This window comes from Psammomys obesus, unplaced genomic scaffold (assembly GCF_907164565.1).
Source record: "Psammomys obesus unplaced genomic scaffold, mPsaObe1.curated_primary_1811, whole genome shotgun sequence".
Classification (NCBI taxonomy): domain Eukaryota; kingdom Metazoa; phylum Chordata; class Mammalia; order Rodentia; family Muridae; genus Psammomys; species Psammomys obesus.
The window spans coordinates 8,619,194-8,644,705 of NW_026595981.1; the positions used below are offsets into that span (position 1 = coordinate 8,619,194).

Below are 25,512 nucleotides of genomic sequence, written 5' to 3' on the forward strand. Positions count from 1 at the left end.
GGGGTGGGGTGGGGGAGATATCAGTATTTGAATGAACAAGGGTAAGATGTATACATAAGAAAAAACATTATACCAACAGGACCATGCGTGTTTGCTATTCTGCCACCAACCCTGGGAGATTCACGCCTCGCTAAAATAAACTTTAAACGCTTGGTGTGCTGCTCTGGGTAGGACAGTTTTAAAACACCGGCAGGTGCCATGTTGGTCCTGGGAGGAAGTGGGTGTAACTATAGCTTAACCATTCACTTAACATGGCACAATGCCATCTTAGGTTCGGGCAAAGAGGCCCGTACCCCCCATCCCACCAAGCTCTGACTATTTCCAAGCTCTCTCTTCCTAATTTCTATACACTCTACTCTTATATTTTAAAATGCTTTAAATTCCTTATTTAACTCTTTATATAATTTATATAATTTTCTCATTGGGTTTGCATTTATAAATCTTAATCATAATTAACTGTTTATCTTATCTTTTTAGACCAGGCCACAAGAACAAGCCTCATTTCAAGTTGGTATGGATTTTTATAAAAATTCAAAGTTATATTTTACTGTCTTATAATTCAACCTTGCTTCAAAATAAATTTTATATAATAACAAAATTTTAAAGTTATAAATATTCAAATTAAGCTGGTTTAAAATATAAGACTGTTACTGTCTCCTATGTGTTGCTAAAATATAATTTTAAAATTGCTTTATACTGTTCTGCTCAGGGGTTCATTATCACATACAAGTTGTTTATCAATATTCTAAATTAGGATCTATTCATTTTAGAGGTATTTATGTTAAAACTGGGTCAATTTAATGCATCTCTACTATCAAAGGGTTAAAATATACTTGGTTAATTTTAAAACTGGTTTATACTGTTCTGCTAAATTGTTGGTTTTAAACTTATAGCTCAAGGGTTTGTTATTATGTACAAGTTGTTTACCAATATTCTAAATTAAGATCTATTAATTTAAATATATATTTGTATTAAAACTGGGTCAACTTACTATATCTCTACTATCAAAATATAATATAATTGGTCTTGTTCTCAAAAAATGATGTTATTAATCTGTAGTATAGCCTTAGACTATTATAAGCTATAAACTTTTATATATTAAATCATACAAAAACTCTTGTGCTCTTACTTTAATAAATTATATTCATGACTTTTAAGGTTCTAACTTAGCAAGGACAAAACCTAAAGTCCTGGTTGATATTTACTGGTTAACAAATGCAAGTTAATAGTCATTTCATAAGATACATATTTATAGTCCTATAGATGCAAACATGGTCTCATTGCAATTTTTAATAAACAGCTGTGGATGGTCGTTGAGTCACCATATAGGAGTTGGTAAAAAATAGTAAGCTGTCCTGAAGGGCTCTAGACCTAGCTGCATTCCGAAGCTGCTGGTGTTGCCGCAAAAAGGCAAGAGGTTTGCATGGGCAAAAGACCGTTCCTCCGGTGACGTTTTCAAATGCAGCCAAGTGGATGCTGGTCCCGCTACTGACATGCCAAAGCTGGCTGCTGGCAAACTGGCCTCTGGAAGTCAAAATACTCCTAAGCAGGCTTGTCCTCTGTGCCCAGTCATGGAGGTTCAACCAGCACAAGAGCTACAGACACTTCCAGCCTTCTAGCTCGTTGGCCTGGCGGAGGACAAATGCCTCCTTGACATAGCAACCTCCAAAGCTCTCGCACAGGTCTGTTTTTGACCTCAGAACGAGGTCCCATGGACATATTGACAACTTCGGTGTTGGGAGACTTCAGGTGCCTTTCCAGTTCTCTTTACATGCAGAAGACCAGGCCTTAAGCCTTAAAGCTGCTATTTTCAGGCCTAGACACAGTCCAGACTCAAGAAACAGGCCTAAATGAAACCTTTTACCATCCCTTTAGCTAAAGGACAATAAATGTTCATAAGTTTCAACTATGTCTCATGGTAAATAACTAAATGCAAAGGTCCCTCTCAAAAAACATATTTGAGAGATGTCTTAAGGTTAATAAATACAAGTTATACATATTTGAGAGTCTTAAAAAATATCTTAAGGTTGGTAGATACAAGTTATACATGTTTAAGAGTCTAAAAATGTGTCTTAAGGTTGGTAATACAACTTATAAATGTTTTAGGGTCTAAAAAATGTTTTAAGGTTGGTAAATGCAAGTTATAAAGGTTACAAGGTCTAAAGTGATTTAAGGTATCTTAAATAGGTAAAAAGGCTTAATATTTCCTTCTGTTGTTATGCTACTGTGCCGGGGACCGAGAGGGACATGACGGAGGCTGACCACCCCAGTAAAATTCCTATGACTCGAACTCCCCTGTTCCTGGCCTTGAGTAATTGTCTAACAAAGGGCCTTCAAGACAAATGGCCTTCAAGATAAATTGTCTCCTTGGAGACAAGCAAGCTGGAACTTCCCGAGAGAAACTGCAAGATGTTCCTTTTCCAGGCCTGCTTGCTTGCTTCCTGATAAAACTGCCTTAAAAGAAGTAGCTTTCTTTTCAATAAACAGACCTTGACAAGACTTTGGTCAGCTTGGTCTCGTCTCTCTTTCTCGGCCGTTTCTTTTTTTTTCAGGTAGAGACCCCCTCGAATTCCCCCTACGAATAATCCAGTCCCGAGGGCAGGACAGGGTGGCACCCAGACGTGGGGCTCGAGGAACAGACCCTCTACCAGATGGAGAATTAGAGAAGACCCCGGGTCGACTAGTTTTTGTGGCGCGCGCAAAACCGAAAGTGAGGATCGCCATCCGCAGCTCATAGAACGTGCGCTCCCGAAACTCACGGAAAAAGACATGTAAGGTAAGAGACGCATCTCCATCTATTACGAAATGGGCCAAAAATTGTCTAAGAGGCGGTCTTTATTCGAGACCTGAAGGCCTCTCTCAGAGAAAGAAGGATCGGAGTTAAGAAAAAGGATCTCATTCAGTTTTTTATTTTTGTCTCAGAAGCCTTTTCATGGTTTGTCATAGAAGGCCCAGAGAAAAATCCTAGTAAATGGGATAAGGTGGGCGCTTGTCTAAATAAACTTTTAGAAGAAAGGGGACCCAATGTTATCCCCATGCAGATTTTTAGTTATTGGAACCTTATTAAAGATATTCTTAGATCCTCATCTTCAGAGTCCAGTAAAATTGTTTCCCTGGCTGAGGACTTTATTAAACCCCTTTCAGGAGCCCCATCGGCTTCGTCCCTAAACTCAGCCAATTCGACCAAAGAAATAAGAGCCCGCTCACCGTGCCCCTCTGTTGTTATTCCAATGCCTGTATCCAGTGATCAAGATATTCGTCCCAAAATTCACAGACCTTTATGTTCTCCCCTACCCAATTGCAGAGACGAGGCATCTCCCAAAAATCCTTTTACTTTTCCCGTGTTTTCTAAAAATAATCCCGATCACCTAGACCCCCCCAGAGGAGAGCAATCTCGAGGGAGAGGCTGCCAAATACCGTAATCCCAGCTGGCCGCCCATCCTTCTTGCTTACCCACCGTATGTGCACCTGTGCTTTCTCCTCTCTCATCCCAAACCTCCTTGCTTTTAAAAACAAAAGAGGACCTTACTAAACAGGTGTCTGAGCTCCGTGAAGTCCTCTCCTTGCAACGAGAGTACACTGATCTTTCAGCAGAACTTGCCTCTCTGCAAGAGACTTTTAAGAGGACTCTTTTTACCGGACCCATTAAAAAACAATCCCCTAAGGTTGCTAAAGGACATAAAAAAAAAAAAAAAAAAAAAAAAACCCAAGCCTAAGTCCGTTTTGACCTTCCCCGTTGTTACTCACCAAGGGGCCCGTGAAGCCCAGTCCTCAGATGATGACTGCCCTGATGGCCAAGAGGCGGAGGATTCGGAAGACAAAGAAGCTGAGGGATTAGAGGACGGAGAGGTGGTTCTTAATAAATCTGCTGAAGCTAAAGGCCTCATGGCCAAGTCATTAGGCACAGAATATAAAAGACTTAAATTCAAACACCTTAAAGAATTACATAATGCAGTTAAAAACTACGGACCTAATGCCCCTTTTACTATTTCTTTGCTTGAGGGCCTCTCTGGGGCAGATATCTTACCCCCTCCGAATGGCTCCGAGTGACCCAAGCAGCCCTTTCACGAGGGCAATTTCTCTCTTGGAAAGCTGACTTTATGGACAGATGCCAAACCTTTGCTGGACAAAATCAAAACAATTCCAGGGGGAAAACTTCCTGGACTTTTGATAAGCTCACTGGGCAAGGCAAATATGTAGCTGAGAGCTGCCAAGCTAAATTGCCTACCGGGCTCTTGGCCCAAGTTAAGGAGGCTGCCCTTGGGGCTTGGAGGGCAGTCCCTGCAAAAGGGTCCCTCACAACCCCTCTGACAAAAATTATACAGGTCCCTCAGGAACCTTATTATGATTTTGTAGCCAGGCTTATGGAGGCAGCAGAAAGAATTCTAGGATCCGATGAGATAAATGGAAAGTTTTTAAAACAATTGGCGTATGAAAATGCTAATTCAGCCTGTAAGGCTGTCCTCAGGGACATACAAAAAACAAAGATATACATGATTTTATTAGACTTTCCTCTGATGTTGATTCCCTTTCTTACAAAATTTCCCAAAGTGATAATATGGCTATTGGGGCAGCCTTGCAGCCGGTAAATCCGCCTAAAGGATGCTTTAAGTTCGGGCAGCCTGGACATTTTGCTAAACAATACCCAAAGGCAATGGGGACACCCAATGGAACTCCCAATAATTCGGCCCAAGTATTTGGCTCTCCTTTGCCTACTAGTTTGTCCCAGATGTCGGAGAGGTAAACATTGGGCTAACTAATGCTATTCCAAGACAGATGTCGCTGGGAATCCGCTACCCTCATTTCAGGGAAACAGGTGGAGGGGCCAGCCTTGGGCCCCTAGATCCATTCCATTCCACCCAGCTTCGGGAACCAGTTTAGAGCAGGCTCAGGCCCCTTCCTTGGGCCACATCAGCCCTCCCAAATCCACCGAGCCACCACAGGGAGTGCAGGATTGGACCTGTGTACCTCCACCGATACAATATTAAAACCAAAGGACGGAGTTCAAATCCTCCCTACTGGGATCTCTGGGCCCCCTCCCTCGGGTATGTTATTCTTGATCCTGGGAAGGGCATCCTCTATCCTCAAAGGGCTTACTGTTCACCCCCATTGGTTGATAATGATTACACTGGGGAAATAAAAGTCTTAGCCAGCTCCAGCCTAGAACCCATATCCATCACAAAGGGACAAAGAGTGGCTCAGGCCCTCCCTCTCCCCTTGCAAACTGATAGACCAGCCCTTCATGGACCCCAGGGGGCTACTAAACCAGGTTCATCTGATATCTACTGGGTGCAGGCTATCACCCGTGACTGGCCCACTTTACGTCTTCAATTGGATAAAAAATGGTTTACGGGTATTATTGATACAGGAGCTGATGCCACAGTAATTTCATGGGACCATTGGCCTTCAGCCTGGCCCCTCCAAACCTTCCTTAATGAATTTACAAGGCATTGGCCAATCTAAAAATACCCTACAAAGCTCTAAAATTTTAACCTGGGAGGATCAAGAGGGAAATTCAGGCCCAATTTGCCCATTTGTAATTGAAAAGTTACCCATAAACTTATGGGGGTGTGATCTTCTTAATCAGGTGAAGTTAATTATATGTAGCCCTAATGAGATGGTTACCACTCAAATGCTTCATCAAGGCTTTTTACCAAAAAAATAATCAGGGCATTACCTAACCTATTATTCCACACCAAAAGGCTGATCGTTGAGGTTTGGGTTATCAGCATTTTTCCTGAGGGCCATTGCACCTCCTGCACTACAGGCAGATAAAATCACTTGGAGGACAGATTCTCCTGTATGGGTAGATCAATGGCCCCTTTCAACCACAAAATTATCAGCGGCCATGGAGTTAGTGCAGGAACAATTGACCGCTGGACATATTGAACCATCCACCTCCCCTTGGAATACACCCATTTTCGTTATACAAAAAAAAAGTCAGGAAAATGGAGGCTTTTACAAGATCTTAGAGAAATTAATAAAACCATGGTTCCCATGGGGGCCTTACAGCCAGGCTTACCCTCTCCAGTTGCTATTCCTAAGGGATTTTATAAAATAGTTATAGATCTTAAAGATTGTTTTTTCTCTATTCCCCTTCATCCAGAGGATTGTAAATGCTTTGCCTTTAGCCTCCCCGTTGTTAATTTTGCTGGACCTATGCCCCGATTTCAATGGAGGGTATTGCCACAGGGCATGGCAAATAGTCCCACTTTTTGTCAGAAATATGTTGCTCAGACTATAGACCCATTTTGTCTTCGTTGGCCTTCCCTCTATATTGTTCATTATATGGATGATATCCTATTGGCAGGCCCTGATGCTTCTCATCTTCATATTGTCTCACAACAACTTATAAAAGTCCTTCAACAAAGAGGTCTTCAAATTTCCCCTGATAAGGTCCAATTAAAGCTCCCCCCCATTTATTTTTAGGATTTGAATTGTTTCCTCATAAGGTTATTTCTCAAAAAATACAATTAAGAAAGGATTCCCTTCACACCTTAAATGATTTTCAATGGCTCTTAGGTGATATTAATTGGCTACGCCCTTATTTAAAGTTAACCACTGGAGAGCTAAAACCTCTCTTTGATATTCTTAAGGGAGATACTGATCCCTCATCCCCTCACCAATTTACCGAGGAAGCCCTTCATGCGTTAGCCCTAGTGGAGGCTGCCATTACTAACCAGTCCATTACTTATTTCTCCCCTATTAAACCTTTAAATTTTATTGTGCTTCCCACACCTTTTTTTTCCACTGCAGTTTTTTGGCAAGACAATCCACTTTTTTGGGTTCATTTACCTGCCACATCCTTAAAAATTCTTCCCACCTACCCCTCGCTAATGGCTCAAATAATATGGTTAGAAAGAAAACAATCCCGAAAACTTTTTGAAAAGGATCCTGATATATTAATCATTCCATATAGTTCTCCCCAAGTTTCTTGGCTAATCCAAAATGATGATCAATGGGCTATTAGCTGTGTGTCCTTTCAGGGAAAGATTGATAATCATTACCCACCAGATAAATTAATTCAATTTCTATACAAGACACCCATCATTTTTCCAAAGGTTACCAAACGTCACCCAGTTCCCAATGTTAATTTGGTTTTTACTGATGGCTCCTCTAATGACCAAGCCGCTCATTCTATTAATGGCAATATTACACAATTGCCTACCCCACATTCTTCAGCCCAATTGGTGGAGTTACAAGCAGTTATTGAGGTTTTTAAAACCTTATCAAGTTCCCCTTTTAATTTATATACTGATAGTTCTTATCTTGCTTATTCTGTTCCCCTCTTAGAGTCAGCCCCATACATAAAACCCACTACCAATGCAGCTCCCTTATTTTCCACTCTCCAACGCATTATTCATAACCGTGTCCAACCCTTCTTTATTGGACACATACGGGCACATTCAAGACTGCCAGGTCCCCTGGCTCAAGGTAATAGATTGGTGGATCAGGCAACACAACTTATAGGCCTAACAAAGGACATTGGTTCTGGACTTCCTGATCCTTTACGGCAGGCACAGTTGGCCCATGAGTTACATCATCTAAATTCTCAAACGCTTAGACAAAAATTTAAAATTACTAGAGAACAGGCCAGAAAAATAGTTCGTCAATGTAAAGGATGTGTGACCTTCTTGCCTGAGGTTCATCTGGGAGTCAATCCCCGCGGACTTATCCCTGGAGAATTGTGGCAAATGGATGTCACCCACATAGCTGCCTTTGGCAAATTAAAATTTGTCCATGTCACTGTGGACACCAATAGTGGGTTTATATGTGCCACCCCTCAAGCTGGGAAGGCCACAAAAAAATGTTATAGTCATGTCCTAACATGCCTAAGATAATAAAGACAGATAATGGGCCTGGATATACCAGCAATGGTTTTAAATAGTTCTGCTCACAATTTGGCATTAAGCATATTACTGGCATTCCCTATAACCCATAGGAACAGGGAATTGTTGAAAGAGCACATCAAACGCTTAAAAATACAATAATTAAATTACAATCAAATGGGGGAATTGTTTACCCTCTCGCAGGAAACTATAAAAATTTGCTCAATCATGCACTCTTGGTAATAAATTTTCTTACATTAGACAAAGAGGAAGATCCGCAGCGAATCGCCTATGGCATCCCCATATTTCCCAAAATTATGCTCAGGTGCTCTGGAAAGATCCATTAACATTTAAATGGCAAGGACCTGACCCTGTACTCATTTGGGGAAAAGGACACGCCTGCGTTTATGACACCAACACAGGAAATGCTAGATGGCTACCTGAAAGGCTCATAAAGCAATTTAACTCACCCAGGGACCACCCTGAGAAAAACCCTAATTGTGCTTAATTACAGAAAAATGTTTCCCACGCTGGTCTTGCTGAGGTTCCGCACTCTTGTGTCCTGCTCCTCCATTCATCAGATTTTCAATTATACATGGCTGGTCATCAATCAAGCAGGTGATATCGCTTGGAGCAATTCCACTATTTACAAAAGTATCCCCTGGCTTACCCTTACACCTGACATTTGCAAATTGGCCCTAGGGGCCAACCCCTCCTGGGGGCACCGGAGGTTTATCTTCCACAGTCCAAGGCACCTAATAGTGATCGCACTTGGAGAACAGTGCCAGGCTGTGCTGGTCCATCAGAGAGAGCCTTTTTGCAGGCCCATAGTGGTGGCATTTACGTTTGCCCTAGCTCGCATCGTGGTCGAGGCTTAAGCAACAAATATGGATATGCCCCCAAGGATTATTACTGTGCCTCCTGGGGTTGTGAAACCACTGGGGACACCTATTGGAAACCATCCTCCTCCTGGGATTACATAACGGTCAAAAAAATTCATCTTCCCTCTTACTGATTGGGGAGTTTACTCTTACAAAATCCCCTCAGATTGCAAGTCAACCCACAATGCAGGAGGATAGTGTAATCCCCTCCTGATTCAGGCAAACAAAAGGATTGGACAGGGCGAGGATTTGAGTGGGGACTAAGGTTATACAAGAATGGTCCTGATTTTGGCCTTACCTTCAGAATACAATTAATTAAAGCCTCTCCTTTTACCACTCGAGCGGCTATAGGGCCCAACCCTGTACTCCATTCCTCAGCCAAAAAGGAGTTCTCATCAGTTAAGGGCATGGCCTCCTCCGTGACCCCTGGCAGCCCCCTTTCTACTCTTTTTGAGCCCACCCTTCCAGCTGGGCCCTCTCCTTCAGCCAACTTAATTTTGGCCTTAGTTAATAATTCATGGAAAACTTTACATGACGCCAATTCCACTTATGCTGATGATTGTTGGATATGCTACCATTATCCCCCCCGCCCTTTATGAAGGGATGGCTATTCTTGGAGAAATTCTGCCTACCGATGAAACCTCCTCTTTACAGTGGCAGCCTGCTGCCCAGGAGGGAATGACACTTGCTCAAGTCTCTGGAGTGGGCCTCTGCCTGCAGGGACCTCAAATGCTTCTTCCCTCAGCCATAAGACCCCTATGTAATAAGACTATTGTGGTAAATTATACCTTTACTTATCTTTTAGCACCTAATGTTACTTATTTTGCCTGCTCGTCTGGATTGACTCCTTTTGTTGTTACAGGTACCCTACTTAAAAAGCATGATTATTGTGTTCTTGTACAATTATTTCCCCGCCTTACAGTACATCCGTCTGTAGATTTTTTACATTTTTGGGAACAGGGCACTCTCCCATCCAGAGTAAAGAGAGAACCTATTACTGCCATTACTGTTGCAGCTCTCCTGAGCTTGGGGGCAGCAGGAGCAGGTACGGGAATATCTTCCCTAGTCCTGTCTCAACAACAATATCATCAACTTAGTTCAGTTATTGATCAGGATATTCGAGAGCTCCAAGCTGGGTTAAAAAATCTCAAGGACTCTGAGAAGTAGTTTTACAAAATAGATGAGGCCTAGATTTGGTCTTTCTTCAACAAGAGGGGCTCTGTGCTGCCCTTAAAGAAGAATGCTGCTTTTACACTGATAAGACAGGATTGGTAGAAAATAGCATAAAAAAGATACGTGAGAGCCTCGAAAAACAACAACGAGAAAGAGACAGAGGCAAGGCTTGGTATAAAAATTGGTTCTCTACTTACCCTCTTTTGACAACTCTCCATCCCTCCATTCTTGGCCCCTTTGTAGGCCTTTTACTTCTCCCCTCATTTGGACCTTGGGCCTTTAAAAGGCTAACTGACTTTATTAAGGGACAGGTCGAGTCAGCCACCAGACATTCCGTGTCTGTCCATTACCATCAACTTAATACAGCCGAGGTTGGCCAAGAGCCAGATGAAGAGCCATGGGGCTCACCCTCACGAGCCAGCCTCAAGAAGTCAGCCTTGACTTCTCCCAGCTGGCTCGAAAAACACCTTTGGGCATCCTCCCCAATTGACCTCGAAGTCTTCGATGATGGGATTAGCATGGTGCCAGGTCCAGAAGCAACACCATACAGGCTGTGGTTCCGCCAGAGACAGGAATAACATGGGTCCATGTCTTGGGGGCCCACTCTCTGCAGGAGTGCCAAGAATGGATGCAGCCCATGTAACCTAAGACAGGCGTGCCACCCAAAAAATTCGATAGTGGTGCTGGACCTGAGTGCACATCATGTAGTCTAAGACAGATGCTTCGCCCTAAAAGATAAAAAAGGGGGAGATGCCGGGGACCAAGAGGGAGATGCCGCAGGCTGACTGCCCCAGTAAAATTCCTATGACTCGAACTCCCCTGTTCCTGGCCTTGAGTAATTGTCTAACAAAGGACCTTCAAGACAAATGGCCTTCAAGATAAATTGTCTCCTTGGAGACAGGCAGGCTGGAACTTCCCGAGAGAAGCTGCAAGATGTTCCTTTTCCAGGCCTGCTGAGGCTGACTCCCCCCGCCCTGCTTGCTTGCTTCCTGATAAAACTGCCTTAAAAGAAGTAGCTTTCTTTTCAATAAACAGACCTTGACAAGACTTTGGTCAGCTTGGTCTCGTCTCTCTTTCTCAGCCGTTTCTTTTTTTTTTCAGGTAGAGACCTCCTCGAATTCCCCCCATGAATAATCCAGTCCCTCGGGCCGGACACTACTGTTGCATTGACTGTCCAGAGTAGGTAAAAAGGCTTAATATTTCTTCCTGTTGTTATGCTACTGTTGTATTGACTGTCCAGAGTTTTAACCTTTATCAATAGGGTTTGAATTTATTAATCTGACTCTGATACAAAAACATTCCACTATACCACGTACTATTATGGTTCTAAGCTCAAGATTGCAAGCCTCCATAATGTGTATGCTTATACTAAAAGTTAAGATCAAATGAGTTTCCCTTTTACTTCATAAAAGGCTTTTGCCTTTTCAGACCTCACCTTAAAAAATACTTATGCTATTAACACAAATTTGTATGTCTACTGCCTTTTTCTCAATACAGAGTACAATTGTGATACTAACATGTCTAAAGTTTTATCTCCTTCTTAAAACTTAAAAGTAATTCTTGTAAGCTGCAGAAAGTCCACCTAAATCCACCTCTCAGGTCAATTGGACTCCAGATAAGTACTGCACTTATTGCCTATCTCAAAAGGTGGGACTCCTCCCCTTTCCCTGGTTTTGGGACTTCCTTTCCTGGCTACCAGACTGCTATTTACTGCATGCAACCACTGGCTGGATTAGTGAGTTCTCCTTATTGATCAGCCACTAGATTGGTGACTTCACTCAATTTTCTCAGCATATACGCCTCTCTTGGTAGGGGAAGCTTGACCGCAGAGCTCCGGCAACTTCGTACTATCTTTTGAGATGGAGTGAAAATCCCCCCAGCCGTAGCCTTAACTGTCTAGGTTTGACCCCCTATGCTGACCTCCATTTTAGGGCCTCACTCTCCCTTGAGCAGTATGTCCCCTCTCGCACACGGTTCCTTCTCCCCCTCTCTCGCTCGCTCATGGGAAGACCTAGCACTAGGCAAACCATCATGCCGTGGCCGAGCCCCACTGGGCACCGTGCCCCGGTCCCTGGCCAAAAGCTGATGAGCTATTGGACCAGGTAGCACCTCTCTTGCTCGGAGTCACACCTTGCCATTGGGACACCTCTGGAAGGTTGCTGACTTCTCTACCCCCAATGGGAGATGCCCAGATGCCCGTCCCTCCAGATAGGATGTCCTCTGGAGAATTTTAAGTTTCTACACCTAGTGCCAGCTGGTACCAGGGCCTCTAAGTATATATGCTTCTGTAACCAAACCTCACCTCAATGACAGATAGAAAACAAAGCCTTCTTTAAATATTGCCAGTGATTGGGTAAATAAAGGTCCCCCCCAGGTAGACAGGGGTTCCCATGTACAAGCATCATCGATCCAAACCTTCTATTCCTGTTTGCTCTCCCAAAAATTTTCAATGTATACTTACAGGATTTTCTCCATACCTACTCTATCTTTTGCCTATATATGTGTTTCAGTGTCCTGCCAGACACAGATGTTTCCTATAGCCACAACAGTGCCAAAGCATCTGCAGGTGTTCAACTCTGACCTCACAGACTTCCAACAGGCTGGACCTGCACCTTCCCTCTGTTCTCGAAGACCCTGGAAAGCATCAAAACAGCCTATTCTTCCTGGACTTGGCTGACATTTCAGCCTTTTGGCCTCCCTACAGCGCCCCCAGTGTCAGCAGAAGTAGCCAGAAGAGAATCTACACCCGTTATTCACTTGTTGTTAACAAAAGGCTGAAATGGTGTGCTTCAGGACCAGGACAAGCAGCTCCAGGTTCTCCCAGCACTCCCCAGCCCCTACCTGCTGCCTTGCATGGCTGGCAACTCTCTCTATTGACAACTCTCTATACTAAAGGGCAGAAGCTTCCCTTACTCTTGACCTTGCAATCTGACTGTTTTGTTGCTATAATCTTCTCTCTCTCAAACTCTTGCATGACAACCAAGAGCTGCTTCCAATGAGCCTAAATTTATATGCTTTAACTTACCTTATAAAAAGCAGCCCAAGCTTCCCATTTTTTAATTATAGAAAAAGGGAGGAATGTTAGTATTTTGGAACACAACCTGCTTCTGGGTTACCCAGCAACTTATGATGTCATCATGTGTCGCCAGCCAGGTGGCCACACCCGGAAGGCGTGGTTACCTTGCCCCTTAGAGGGCTAACCCCAACATGTGGTCTCTCTCTTACACTCTTTACCTCTCTTACACTCTTACTCTCTCTCACTCTTACTCTCTCTCTCTCTCTCTCTCTCTCTCGGGATGCCCCCTTTTCCCCTTCCCTTTTCTCTCTCTCTCATGTCCTGCTTCCCCCTTCCTCCATACCCTCCTAATAAACTTCTTGCAGAGAATATCGGTTGAAACCAGCCTCATTGCTTTTTTTAATAAATAATAACACCCTCACAGTCGTAATATTACTACTTACTGTTGGGCCATGTTTGCTGCCGGAGCCAGTCAGCAGAGTCGAACGGTTCTTGAGTCGGGAGTGAGGATTAATATTAATAAAATAAACACACAGCACACAGGAAACTTTTTAAAGGTCCAGACTCGACAGCCACAGCAAAAGGCAGGCTGCCGCAGCAAGCAGCACAAGCAGCAAGTCTCAAGTCTCTGCCTCCAGCCCTCTGACCTCTTTATTTGTGAGGAGTTACTTTTAGCCAGTAAAACATCTCAGAACAATGGGTTAATTTTCACAAGATGCCTGAGGAAGAGGTGTGACCCTCACAAGCTATCCCACCTGCTGTCACAAACAAAAGGAGATGGACTTGTAAGTTCTTTTCTGCCATTAGTAAAGGCCTGCTAAAAGCCATCTCTCCGCCGAGATTTAAATATCAAAGCAGGCCGCTGGAGTCACGGCTCCCAACAGTTTGCTGAACCAGTTAATGACCTACTTCAGGCAGAGACTGGGGACTATCCAGGTAATGGTGCTCCACTCACAGTACCAACACCTGACCACAACTGAAAACAACACCAACTCATAAATTCCCCTTCCCTTCAAAATAATAACTCTGTTTCTAGTCTGTGTCTAGTCTGACAGGTTTATTCTCCATGGAAGCACCTGCGACTCTGTGTAAGCTGATGGACTCAATAGGACTCATCTTAGACTGATACCGGAAACTTCAGCTTTGTCAACAGCCTCACGGTCAGCATTGAAGCAGCTATAGAAGACAAGATCCACAGCCCCTGGTCCCACTTAGCAGCTGAAAATGATATAACCCCCCCCCCAATACCAAGCTAAATGGCGCATCTCGAAATTTTCCTCTTGAAAAGGAGGAAATGAGAGGTTCAAAAACTTAGAGTTAATTCCTGGGACTGGGGCAAAATCACCAGATCACAGTCTTTTCAGAGCAGAGGTCCAGAAGCAGTCCCCCACCCAGATTAACCTTAGGGTGTGACTAGGGTCATGTAGCTCCTAAGAAAGCCCATGGAATGTGTTAACTCCTCCTCCCCCTTGCTACACCCTAACCTGCACGTACGGGGGGGGGGGGGGTGTTAGGTGTCCCCCAGGTAGCCAGACCTAACCATTTGCAGTTTTGGCACCTAAAAATAAACCAATCATTTTAAAGGTCAGCTCCCCTAGAGACCCTTTCACCCAATCCTGTAATGCCAAGACCTGCACTTCCCAGCTTGGGTTTTGTCCCCTTAAAAGCCCTGTTCCCCCAGAGTTGGGGGTCGCTTGCACCTTTGATCTTGTAAAGGGCAGCCACCCAGCTCGAGTTTGTAATAAAGGACCCTTGTGTGTTTTATATCAGACTCAAAGCCTGTCAGTCATTTGGGGACTCGAGATCTGGGTATTTCACAAGCAGGAGGTGGAATGTGCCTAGAATTACAACTCAGCGAAAGCTTATCTACCAGAAATGAAAGAACAAAACCAGAAAACAAATGGAAGGGAGGGGTGTTGTGAAAATAAGGATGAGTTGGTTGTGTGTCCCCTATTTAAAAAAAAAAATCTTCAATAGTGTATAGATAGATAGATAGATAGATAGATAGATAGATAGATAGATAGATAGATAGATATATATTTTTTTACAGGAAATGTACTACTTACATTTTTCCTAAATCATTTGAACAAAATTTAGACTAAGCCAGGCCTGATGCTGCAGGCCTGTTATTCTAGCTATTTCTCAGGCTGAGGCAAAAGGATCACAATTCTAAGATCAGCCTGGGCAATTTAGCATATACATGAAAGGCTGAAATTAAAAGTGTACACCCCCAGGCTTGACTAAAAATTATTTTTTTATTTTTTTGCTGAAAATTATTAATTTTTAAAGTTCCATTTGTGAACACGGTCATCCTTTCTTTTCACGGAAACTGTACTTATGTCATGTCAAGGTTAAATAATTCATGCTTCAAGCCAGGCATGGTGGCACATGCCTTTAATCCCAGCACTCAGAAGCAGAGGCCAGCCTGGTCTACAAGGCAAGTCCAGGATAGCCAAGGCTACACAGAGAAACCCTGTCTCAGAGAGAGAAGAAAGAGGAAGAAACTTTAAATGATTCCTGCTCCTATCCACAGTTTTCTGAGAGTCACTTCTTTGAGGTTCTTGATTAGCACGATTAGGCACAGCCCTGCTGAACAGGCTCCTTTGCAGTGTCAGCTGTTTCTGAGACATGAGGACTCATTTTATAATCAGATGCTCATATCAGCCTTTCCCCCTTCTAAACCAAAACAGAACAAAAAGACCTTTCTATGTCTGCCAGGCTGAGGGTACAGACATGCAATCCCAGCCCCTGGCAGTTACAAGCCCTTGTCTTAAAACGGGGTGGGGGGGAGGTGGCACTGGAGAGATTAAGCCACTCTGTGGCTAAGGGAGAGACCATTGCTCTCCAGAGGCCCCGAGTTTAACTTCCAGCACCTACATGCAGTGGCTCACAACCAATTGTAACTCCAGCTCCAGAGCCTCCGTGGGCACCTGCACTCGTGTGTATACACATACACATAATTAAAAAGAAAATAAATACTTTTTGATGAAGTGCTAAGGATGTGGCTCAGCGTTAGAGGCTTGTCTAGCACGTACAAGGCTCTGGCTTTGACCCTTGGCACTGGGGCCAAAAGAAAACCTAGCACCACCACTACCACCCAAAGCTACAAGTTAACAAATATGATGATTGAGTATTCTGTGCCCTTCTCATCGATATAAATAAGGTGCTTATTTTCTCCATCTCACCCCTTTAATCCAGCACCGCTATCTCCGGGTGTTTGTGAATACACCAGTTTGTAATGTCTAGCTCTACTGCTAGGATACGCAAAAGGTAGAAGATGAGGTAGCTGTGAAGTGTCAGGCACGATAACTGACAATGTTAAGAGGAAGAAGCAGCCCATATAGAACATAAAGCTGACTGTAGATCTTGCAATGTGTGTAAAATATCAAAAAGGAATGGAATAGGCATAAACAAAAATGAAAAAAAAAATACACCTGGGCCATGAGATACTTAGGAGCTTTTTATTTTCCTTTTTCCAGTTCTTAAGCTGGTGAGATCATATTCTGTTGCTCTCTAAAAATGCCTTAAGAGTGTTACACCACAAGCAACTCTTTACCTTGGTTATTTTATTACACTAAATGTATTATCTATACTATTAAGGCCGTGCAGCAATACAAGGAGATAAGACAGAGAGAGAGAGAATTCTTGGCATGACTGGATGTCAGGAATTTTTCTGTTCAATCCATGGCTAGGACAGTTGCCCGCTAGGTTCAGGCTGCCCCCATCTACTCTTACTGTAAGGCTCTGCTCACATCATGTGGCTTCCTATGTTCCTGATGAATGTACAAACTAGGGAAACACCCCTAATATAGTTCACACTGTAAAGTAATGGAATGGCATTTTCACTCATGTGTTTGTCTTCTGTGACCTTGGTTAACAGAAAGTTAACCCCAAGAGACTAGCTAGACCTGGTGAGAAAAGGAAACCAAGTTTGGACCTGCAAAGCTTGAGCTCCACAGCCAGCATAAGATGCTAGGTACTGCCTTCAAGACACCCTGCCTGGGCTGGAGTGATGGCTCAGTGGTTAAGAGCACTGTCTGCTCTTCCGAAGGACCCAGGTTCAATTCCCAGCATCCACAACTGTCTGTAACTCCATTTCCAAAGGATCTGACACCTTCACACTGATGCACATAAAATAAAAATTAAATAAATTATTACAAAAAAAAGACACCCAGCCCAAGTAATTGGTCTAAAGGATATTCTACCATCACTCCCCAAACAGCTACAGAGCCGGGAGCACACTAGAAACAACAGGAGATGGAGGCGTGATCAAGGATGGGGTCAGGAGTGGAAGTAGGCACCATAGCCTTGGAAATGAGTTCTGTCCAGAGGGTTCAGGAACTCCCTGGAGCAGAGAATTTAATAAAATCTGCTTAGGATCTTTGGTTGACAGAATGAAAGCTGGATTGAGTTGGGAAGATTGGAGGCAGAGAACCAATCGTGCTTCTCTTGTCACCATCCAGAAAAGAAAAATGGGCTGAGCAAAGGGCACAGCCACTGCTAATAGACTGCTTCATCCCAGAAAATACAGCTCCAGGCCATAACGATGTGCCTTCATTTCTTCACTTGTAATATTAAAATGGATCGCCCACCCATCTGGGAGGAGAGAGCCCTTTTGTTTGTCTTCCTGTGTTATTTAGAATAGTTTCAGAAGGCTGTCCTTCCATACAGCAAATAGAGGTGTTTAATGGCTCTTGAGGCAAAGCAGAGTTTATGAACCCCCTCTGACTGCACGGATGCAAGACTAAGCCCAAACACAATATTCCGCACCATGCCTGAAAACTGCTGAATGCTATCTAAAATGATGCTATTGCTACAAACATCGGCAGCGCTGCTGAATGCAACCTCCATTGCCCCACGGTCCATTGCTCTTAGCAACGCATCCTTATATTGTCCTTTGTCTTCCTTTCTCCTGTACAGAATTGCTATGTCTTTGGGCAGATAGCCATCGTGGAACAGGCTGTGACATTTTTCTGCCACATAGTTGGCAATTTGTTCTGGTGTCAGGTCAGCCTTGATCTCACACACCCCAGGCAGAGCCTGGGTGTACATTGCTTCCTCGTAGGGAGCCTCCTGGAACATTGCCAGGGTATCTGGAGATATGTCGGAGGGAGGGTTTTCTTGGATCCACTTCATTTCTTCTTTCATAACCTTTGCGATTTCCACAGCACAGTGCATCTGGTTGGTGATAATTTTTCGAGGAAACTGAGAAGAAGGAGCAGGAAGGCCACTGATATCTGCATGACGGATCTGGAAAGGATCCAGAAAAATCCAGAGGATCCCACGGTGAAGGCTGCCCCTTGCAGCCCCCTTCACTTTTGGATGGGTGATGCTCTTAGCCTTCAGGTACCAGTCACCATGATGACTGCAGAAATTCTCAGTCTCGTCCATCACTATATGTTTAATCTTTGGGAACTCATCTCTCATGAAGGTCTTCCGGGTCACAGCTTGGCAGGTGACCTGTTGCCTGTTACCATGAAGGAGAAAACAGGGTGTCAGGCATAGAAACAAAGATAATGGGAGCTTTTCTTACTCTCTGGATTGGAAGTTGAGGCTAATTCTCCTTTGCAGACGGATTCACTAGCAGAGGCAGTGCAATAAAACCGCTCTGCTTCTAAGATAACCTACAGATAGAGAGCAGAACTTGGGGATTGTTTAGTTAAATCTTCATGTGGAATTTTACTACGAAGTAGTTAGGCAGTGCAGTGGTTTGCACCTATAATCCCATCACTCAGGAGGCTGGGGATCCTGAGTCCAAGGCCACCTGGGCTACGTAATGACTATAGGTCAATCTGGCCTACAAAGCAATGCTTGATCTCAAAAAAAAAAAAAAAAGTTGGGAGATCTTGTTATTTCTACTGGTCCAGTTGCGATGCTTGGCAGGGGAAGGCAAGACCACTGCAGTTAAATGAAATCTCAGAAGTAACTCATGCCTGTTCCTACTTCTTTAATGTGTCCTTTTAGACTTAGGGAACAGCCTCCTACAGGCATGTCATAATCTACACATGCGGAAGAGTTTTGTGCTAATTCAAATTTTGTCTAAAGCAAGCTTTGTTTCTTTTTGTACAAAATCAGAAAATCCTTTGGGTTTTGGTAATAAAACACCAATTGTTGAGTCCCTTCAAAAAAAAAAAAAGAGAGAGACAAGAAAAATCACAGGGGTCTTCCTCTCTTGGGTTCATTTTCCTTCCATGGAACATTGTAGTATGCATATATGCTACACAAATATGCATACCAAATTTGGTTGCTTCTTATCCTCTCTAGGTTATATCCGACTAAGAGGGCACAAATTGTATCTAAGTTTAATTCCTGCTAAATACGGTGACTGGCTGTATAACCAAACCACTAATTATCCAGCAAACAGTTACTTAAAGTGAGCAGGCTCATGGCTCATTTCTACTTTCCTTAGCCCGAAGGCCACAGATAGTGGGGAAATGTCTCTACTTTATAGAGAGTCAAGGTTGGCAGGGTAGTGTATCTCTATAACCTCAATACTCAGGAAGCTGGAGCAGGGGGATTGAGTTTAAGGCCATCCTGAGCTGAGGAGGAAGACTGTCTCAGAAAACAAACAGATGTCAAGCACCCTTAGCTTGTTTGGGGGTTGAACGTGATAAATTCTCCATTCTGGAGCTCAACCTCATCTGTGGTTAACTGAAGTCTGTGCTAACTTCCACAGTGAAAAAGCATCATGGAACCTTAAACTCAAAAAAAGCACAAATTACTTTTGTGACTCTGTTGAAAGGCTTTTTTTTTTTTTTTTTAAGTTTAGATGGTAAAATTCTCACATCACAAAACCCCTTAGGGAGTCATTTTCACAAACATAGAGGATCTCTTTTGGTTTGCAGTGGAACACATCCTTAATTTTCTCCACAATCTTTATGGCTAGATCTGTCTTCCTGGTTCCTGGAACGCAGTGGATGAACAGTTCCCGGGTTTCCTGGAGCTTCCTGGAAAGAGAGTTGCCTTGTTCTTCCGCACACTGCTTGAAAAACTCGCAGCCCAGCTGGTCACTCAGCACCGACCTGGAGCACAGTGAGACCAGCACAAGGGCCTGCAGCAAAGCCTCCACTTCAGCTCTGCTGGAGAGCGTGTAGGAGCAGGGGTAGTACACGGGAGACGCATCAGGGCTGGACCCTCCGCCGCCGGTCAGGTATATCTGCCTTGGAATGACACATACTTTCCCCGTGTAGCCGCCAATAGATTGTAGCTGCTGCTTTAACTGAAGGGAGGTATTCTGAGTATAGTCAGATCTTCCATTCCAACTGGGGTCTGGTAAGATGGTGTAGAGCACCAGGGGGCTGTTGACTGCCACCAAGAGAGCATCACACAGGACGTTCTGCTCTTTCGTTAAACCAATATCACCAGCCCAGCTTCTAGAAAGTATCACAACCCCGTGAGAGCAGGAATGTGTCTGTGCCTTCAGCAAGTCCTCCAGGCCATCATGATCTGAGAACAGCTTCTCACGCAGGGACTCTGGCTGAAATTGTAGGTCTTCCTGTGTCTCTGAAAAATCGAAGGAATAGAAGTTACCAAAACTTTAAAAAGCGCAGGGCTGCTCTTGCCCCCTGGCAGAAAAGGACAACTCTAGCCCGTAGGGAAGCTGTCAGTGAAAGTGCTACAGAGAACAGGCTCCTTGGAGCTCTTTCCTGGTCCCGGATGTTCACAGCTGATGTGAAGAGACTCCTTTTTGCTAAGGGTTTTCTGGGAAATTGATGCTTTAGGGGAAGTAAAAATCTTCTTTTAGAATAGTAATTCTTTTTTTTTTTTTTTTTTTTTAAGATCGATTGATTTATTTTTACAGTATTCTGTCTGCATGTACACCTACCCGCCAGAAGAGGGCACCAGATCTCATTATAGGTGCTTGTGAGCCAACCAAGTGGTTGTTGAGAATTGAACCTAGGACCTTTGGAAGAACAGCCAGTGCTCTTAACCTCTAAGCGATCTCTCCAGCCCCTAGAATACTAATTCTTAACCAGAAGTCTGAAGACATTTTATGCTATTATTACACATGTGTGCATGCCTGTGTGTGTGTGTGTGTGTGTGTGTGTGTGTGTGTGTGTGTGTTTTCATCATAGACTGAAGCCAGAGACAACTTCCAAAAGTAGGTTCTCTCCTTTGACTCTGTGGGGTCCAGAGATTAAACTCAGACTAATGAAACCTGGTGGCAGGTGCCTTTGCCCACTGAGCCATCTCACCAGCCAGTACCGTGTCTGGAGACCTTTTGATGTTGTTACAGCTACAGGGAGGCTCCTGGTATCTAATGAGTAGAGGCAAGGGATACAGCTAAACATTGTGTAATGGACAGAACTCCCCCTCTGGGATGTGATTCAGATGTCAGTAGCGCGGAGACTGAAGGAAGTTTGCTTTAGAAAGTGTTTGTGCAACCCTCTGACCACCTCTCTATTAAAGAGCCATGGCACCGTTCTCTTATGATAGAGACCCAAGAATCTCCAGAGCTTTCCATTTTGAAGGATAAAAAACATAGGTGGTTATAATTCAATGCATTTGAAAGTGTAATGGAGATAAAGGACTAGAATTTAAGATCTCTCGCTCGCTATTTCTTCTGTGTGTGTGTGTGTGTGTGTGTGTGTGTGTGTGTGTGCGAGCTCGTGCGCGTGTGCATGTGCATGCACGAGTGTAATTGTAGGACCATCATCTGCTGAGTCTTATAACATGACACTCTCAAAGAAAAAAAATGTTTGGATTACTTGCTATCAACTCCTCCCAGCTTAATTCATTGCTGGGTATTGTACTCAGGACTTTGCTCGTGCTAGGCAAACACTATCAAAGAGCTATGCTTTATTTCATAAAACAATCTCAGCTGGGCGTGATGGCACATGCCTGTAATCTCAGCACTCGGGAAGGTAGAGGCAGGCTGATCTCTGCGTGTTCGACGCCAGCCTGGTCTACAAAGCGAGTCCAGAACAGCCAAGGCTACACAGAGAAACCCTGCCTCAAAAAACAAACAAACCAAAATTAATAAAGTGACCTGGTCAGCTGAAATGTAGAGAGAATACATGCACTGGAATGAGCGGCACAGTGAGATCCTGTCTTGAAAAACCAAACAAAAACAAACGGAGATGGGGATACCTGGAAGCAAACGACGCTGCAGAGCCTCCTTATGTTCCAGGACTTTTGTGAGGTACGCTGGCCTTCTCGGTGCAGATAAAGCTGCTGACATCGGGCGAGCACTGTAGTCTGTGGCGGGCGAGTTGGAAGGAGCTAAACAAGTATACAGAAAGCGGTTCAGATACAATGAAAAATCGCAAGTGGAAGAACTCTGCCATTGTTCTTCCTATAACAAATGGGTGCATGGCCCTGCGCTGCCTCCCATAGCTGTGTTTGAAAAATGCTCTGGGGGTCTCTAGTATTTTACCTCCCAGGGTATAATTCATTTCAAACAACTGTCATTTCTCCTATCTCTCATGAGGTGATGATCCCTAAGTTTCCTTCCAGCTCTAAAATCTGATGTGAGGGGCCCTGTAAGAAGAAAGAGAAGGGCAAGGCAGTGGTAGTGCACACCTTTAATCCGAGCATTTGCGATACAGAGACAGGAGGATCTCTCTGAGTTCCAAGTCAGCCTAGTTTATAGACTGAGTTCTTCCTAAGACTACACAGAGAAACCCCGTCTCAGAAAACCAAAAAGGGAGGAGGAGAAGCAGGCGCGGGGGAGGAGGAGGAAGCTACTAGACCCATGCTTTCCGCAAACGTCATGTGCAGCACAGTTATTTTAAGCTCTAGGACAGTGAGAAAAAGCACAAAAATGCAGGCAAACTGTAAACCATGGCAGACACGTTACGGAAGGATGGAGAAGAGGTGAAAGCCTTGCTGGCTGTCAGCAGCCCGTGGCCAAAGGCGGAAGCATAGGCTACAATTGCTTTTAATGTCAATTCCAAGGTAGGACCGAATTGAAAGGCGAAGGCTCTCACTGGGGAAAGGAGGAAATAGATGAAACAAATTTGGAAAAAGAGAAAGGTTGGTGCCATGAAGTCTGTAATGACTGGCTTCATCCGTTCTGCTGTCAGAGATCTAATCAAATTGGGATCTTCTGATTTTGCATACCTAACCTCGACTGGAAATCCCTTCGCTGGCTTTAAAAGGAGCCTTCTGACTCCTCTTGAGGTCACCATTTTGTATGAATGATGGTTGTCTCTGCAGAATAAAAGCTCTTTGCTTTCACATACTATTTGAGTCTAGGATCTTCCTTCAGTGATTCTCGGACCCTTACATACAGTGCAGAAAAGGAACTCACTAATTCATGTCTGATGATATATGACAACTTGCTCCCAAAAGACTGAAATCCATTTTTTTTTTTTTTTATTTCAAAAAGATCAGATTCTGCATCTTTGGAACTAAGCCTATTAGAAAAAGAACATTGTTGTGGGAGAGCTTTTGCAAACAATAGCACATTTCTGTTTTTGTTTTTTTAAACTAAACCATATGATAGAATAGCCTCTAAAGAAAAGAAGATGGTTCTTTCCCCAAAACTCAGCAATGCTTTCCCTCTCTTTTTACCTGGCTGAAGGTCGAGCATCATGTCCACCCATTGCTGAGCCACCAGCCTTGTGACAGTATTGTTCTTTATGATCCAGGAATCTGGGTCCTCTGCAAACACGACACAACAGAACGGCTGTACTTGAACCACACAGACATAACCATACAGGGCCTCTCTTTGGTAAACTTTCAAAATTTTGGTTGTGAAATTCACCTTGGGTTTTTCACGACAGAAATGGTATGTGGGCAACTTTTCTATGCAGTTTTTAATTTCTGTTTTTAGTGAGTCGGGGTTCACTTTTTCTTTCTTACATCCAAACACTTCTTTGCTCTTATCATCAACCCCAATAATTATGTATCCCCCCTGAGTGTTGGCAAATGCGGAAACATAATGAGCTAGAGTCTCTTTAATCCGAGGAACAATCTTTTTGGTGGTAAACCTTTTAAACTCGACATGAGTTGACTCTGTGAAGTTAAGCTTCTCCTTGTAGTTGAGTCTATCTTTTTTAAAAAATTCAGAGGCGCACATCTTAATATCTTCCTCTTCCTGAATGGATCGGTTGAGGGCGCATTCCAGAGAATGTAACCTGGGGGGACCTCTTTGGGCTTTAGACTCTTTCTCTCTGAGAAGCCCCAGGGCGCTGCTGGCAGTCAAGTTGATGGCAGAGGTCACATCCCTCTGGTATAAGTTGGAGCGTAAACTGCAAATCTTCAGTGGAGTGCTGGAGGCATCTGGGCTCCACGACTTCACAAAAATCAGGAGGTCATGGTTCTGTTGTACATAGTCGAGGTGCTTCGGTGAACCTGACGGAAGGAGTTTTTGAAAGGAAGTTTCCAAATCCTGCCCCAGCCCATGGCATCGGTAACTATAGTTTCCGTCATCTATCTCTGCTTTGATCACACCTCCTCCAGAATTCAGCAGTGCACACACAGCCTGGATGATACTTGAGTTCTCATGTCTTTTTAAGCAACTATTGGTCATCTTCTTCCTGTTCTCTTCTCCCAAAGTCACTTTGCCCAGATACACAGTGATCTCAGCATAGGGCATTTTCTTTACTCCCAACAATAACAGAAAGGTGTTCCTACAAATAACAGGACAGGAATATTTCTGCATTAGTGAGAAGTTTAGAGATGACAATATTTTCTTTAAGGCTATACATTATTGGAGATACATTTTAAAAATGGACATAATATTTTAAAAGATAGTGGCACTGGTAATCGAACCTCCAGCCTTCCCCATGCTAGGCAACTGCTCTTCCACTGAATTACATCCCCAGCCTTCTTTTCATTGACTGTTTTCAGATGGGTCCTGCTGTCTCAGACTCCTAAGTAACTGCAATTACAGGCTTTTCCCAATGGTCCCAGCTTTGAAAATAATCTTTGATAGCATTGTTTTTTAAGCAATTTTGCTAAATACACTTTTCAACAAGAATAGCCATAGATTTAAAAAGTGAACACAATAGTTTTCCACAACAGAAAAAAAAATTGCTGAAGATTTCAACCCACTTCCACTTAAAGCTGAGAAACACCAACACTGAGTCCAGGTGTGAGGGGGTGGCGTTTAGCACAGGAGCTAAGTGAGTTGTTAAAGCCTTCAGACAAGCAGGGCACGGTGGCACATTTGGGAGGCATTTCATGCAGATCCCCAACAACTGGAGGCGGGGGACTCTGACTCTGATGACTCCCTTTAGGTCCCATTTCACTAGCTGGGCTGCCCTGTCTGGCCTCAGTGGGAGAGGATGTGCCTAGTTCTGCAGTGACTTAATATGCCAGGGTGGGTTGGTACTCATGGGGGAATCTGTCCCTTCCCTGAAGAGGAAAGGGGAGACTGGGAGAAGGGGTGCTGGGGTGGGGACTGGGAGGAGAGGAGGGGGCTGCAATCAGGATGTAAAGTGAATAAATAATTTTTTTTTTTTAAAAAAAAGAATGTGCAGAAATAGAAGGTGACGCCAGCGACCCTATTCAAAATTCAAAGGGTGAGGAAAAGAAGCAGTGGGAAACAAAGGAAGTGGAATTTGGGGTTACGTGCAGTAGGTCTTCTGTGAAAACAAACATCAAGCTGAACATGGTAGCACATGCCGATAATCCTAGCACTGAGGAGGCCAAGGCAGGAGAACAA

At 43.8% G+C, this 25,512-nt stretch overlaps 1 protein-coding gene and 1 long non-coding RNA gene across 3 annotated transcripts; one reads left to right on the forward strand and one right to left on the reverse strand.

Moving 5' to 3' along the window:
* The first annotated feature begins 2,510 nt into the window (after positions 1–2,510).
* Positions 2,511–14,663, forward strand: LOC129686289 (uncharacterized). Of its 2 annotated transcripts, XR_008721594.1 has the most exons (3): positions 2,511–2,776; positions 8,344–8,447; positions 10,985–14,663. It is a non-coding gene; the product is annotated as an uncharacterized LOC129686289 (long non-coding RNA). The 2 variants fall into 2 exon arrangements; XR_008721593.1 differs by lacking the exon at positions 8,344–8,447.
* Positions 14,664–17,546: 2,883 nt separating this feature from the next.
* On the reverse strand, positions 17,547–24,441 carry Slfn14 (schlafen family member 14). The gene is made up of 4 exons (XM_055619795.1): positions 23,388–24,441; positions 21,990–22,097; positions 19,685–20,402; positions 17,547–18,366 (listed from the first exon to the last, which is right to left on the reverse strand). Exons 1-4 carry the CDS (start codon positions 24,439–24,441, stop codon positions 17,547–17,549), a joined length of 2,700 nt encoding a protein of 899 aa, XP_055475770.1.
* Positions 24,442–25,512: the final 1,071 nt, after the last annotated feature.

Excerpts from the sequence above, each read along its gene's own strand:
- Slfn14 (XM_055619795.1), bottom strand. The coding sequence starts at position 24,441 with ATGCCCTATGCTGAGATCACTGTGTATCTGGGCAAAGTGACTTTGGGA. Across the intron at positions 20,403-21,989 it reads GCAGCGTCGTTTGCTTCCAG|AGACACAGGAAGACCTACAA; the intron begins GTATCCCCATCT and ends TCGATTTTTCAG. Across the intron at positions 18,367-19,684 it reads TCCCTAAGGGGTTTTGTGAT|GCAACAGGTCACCTGCCAAG; the intron begins GTGAGAATTTTA and ends TCATGGTAACAG.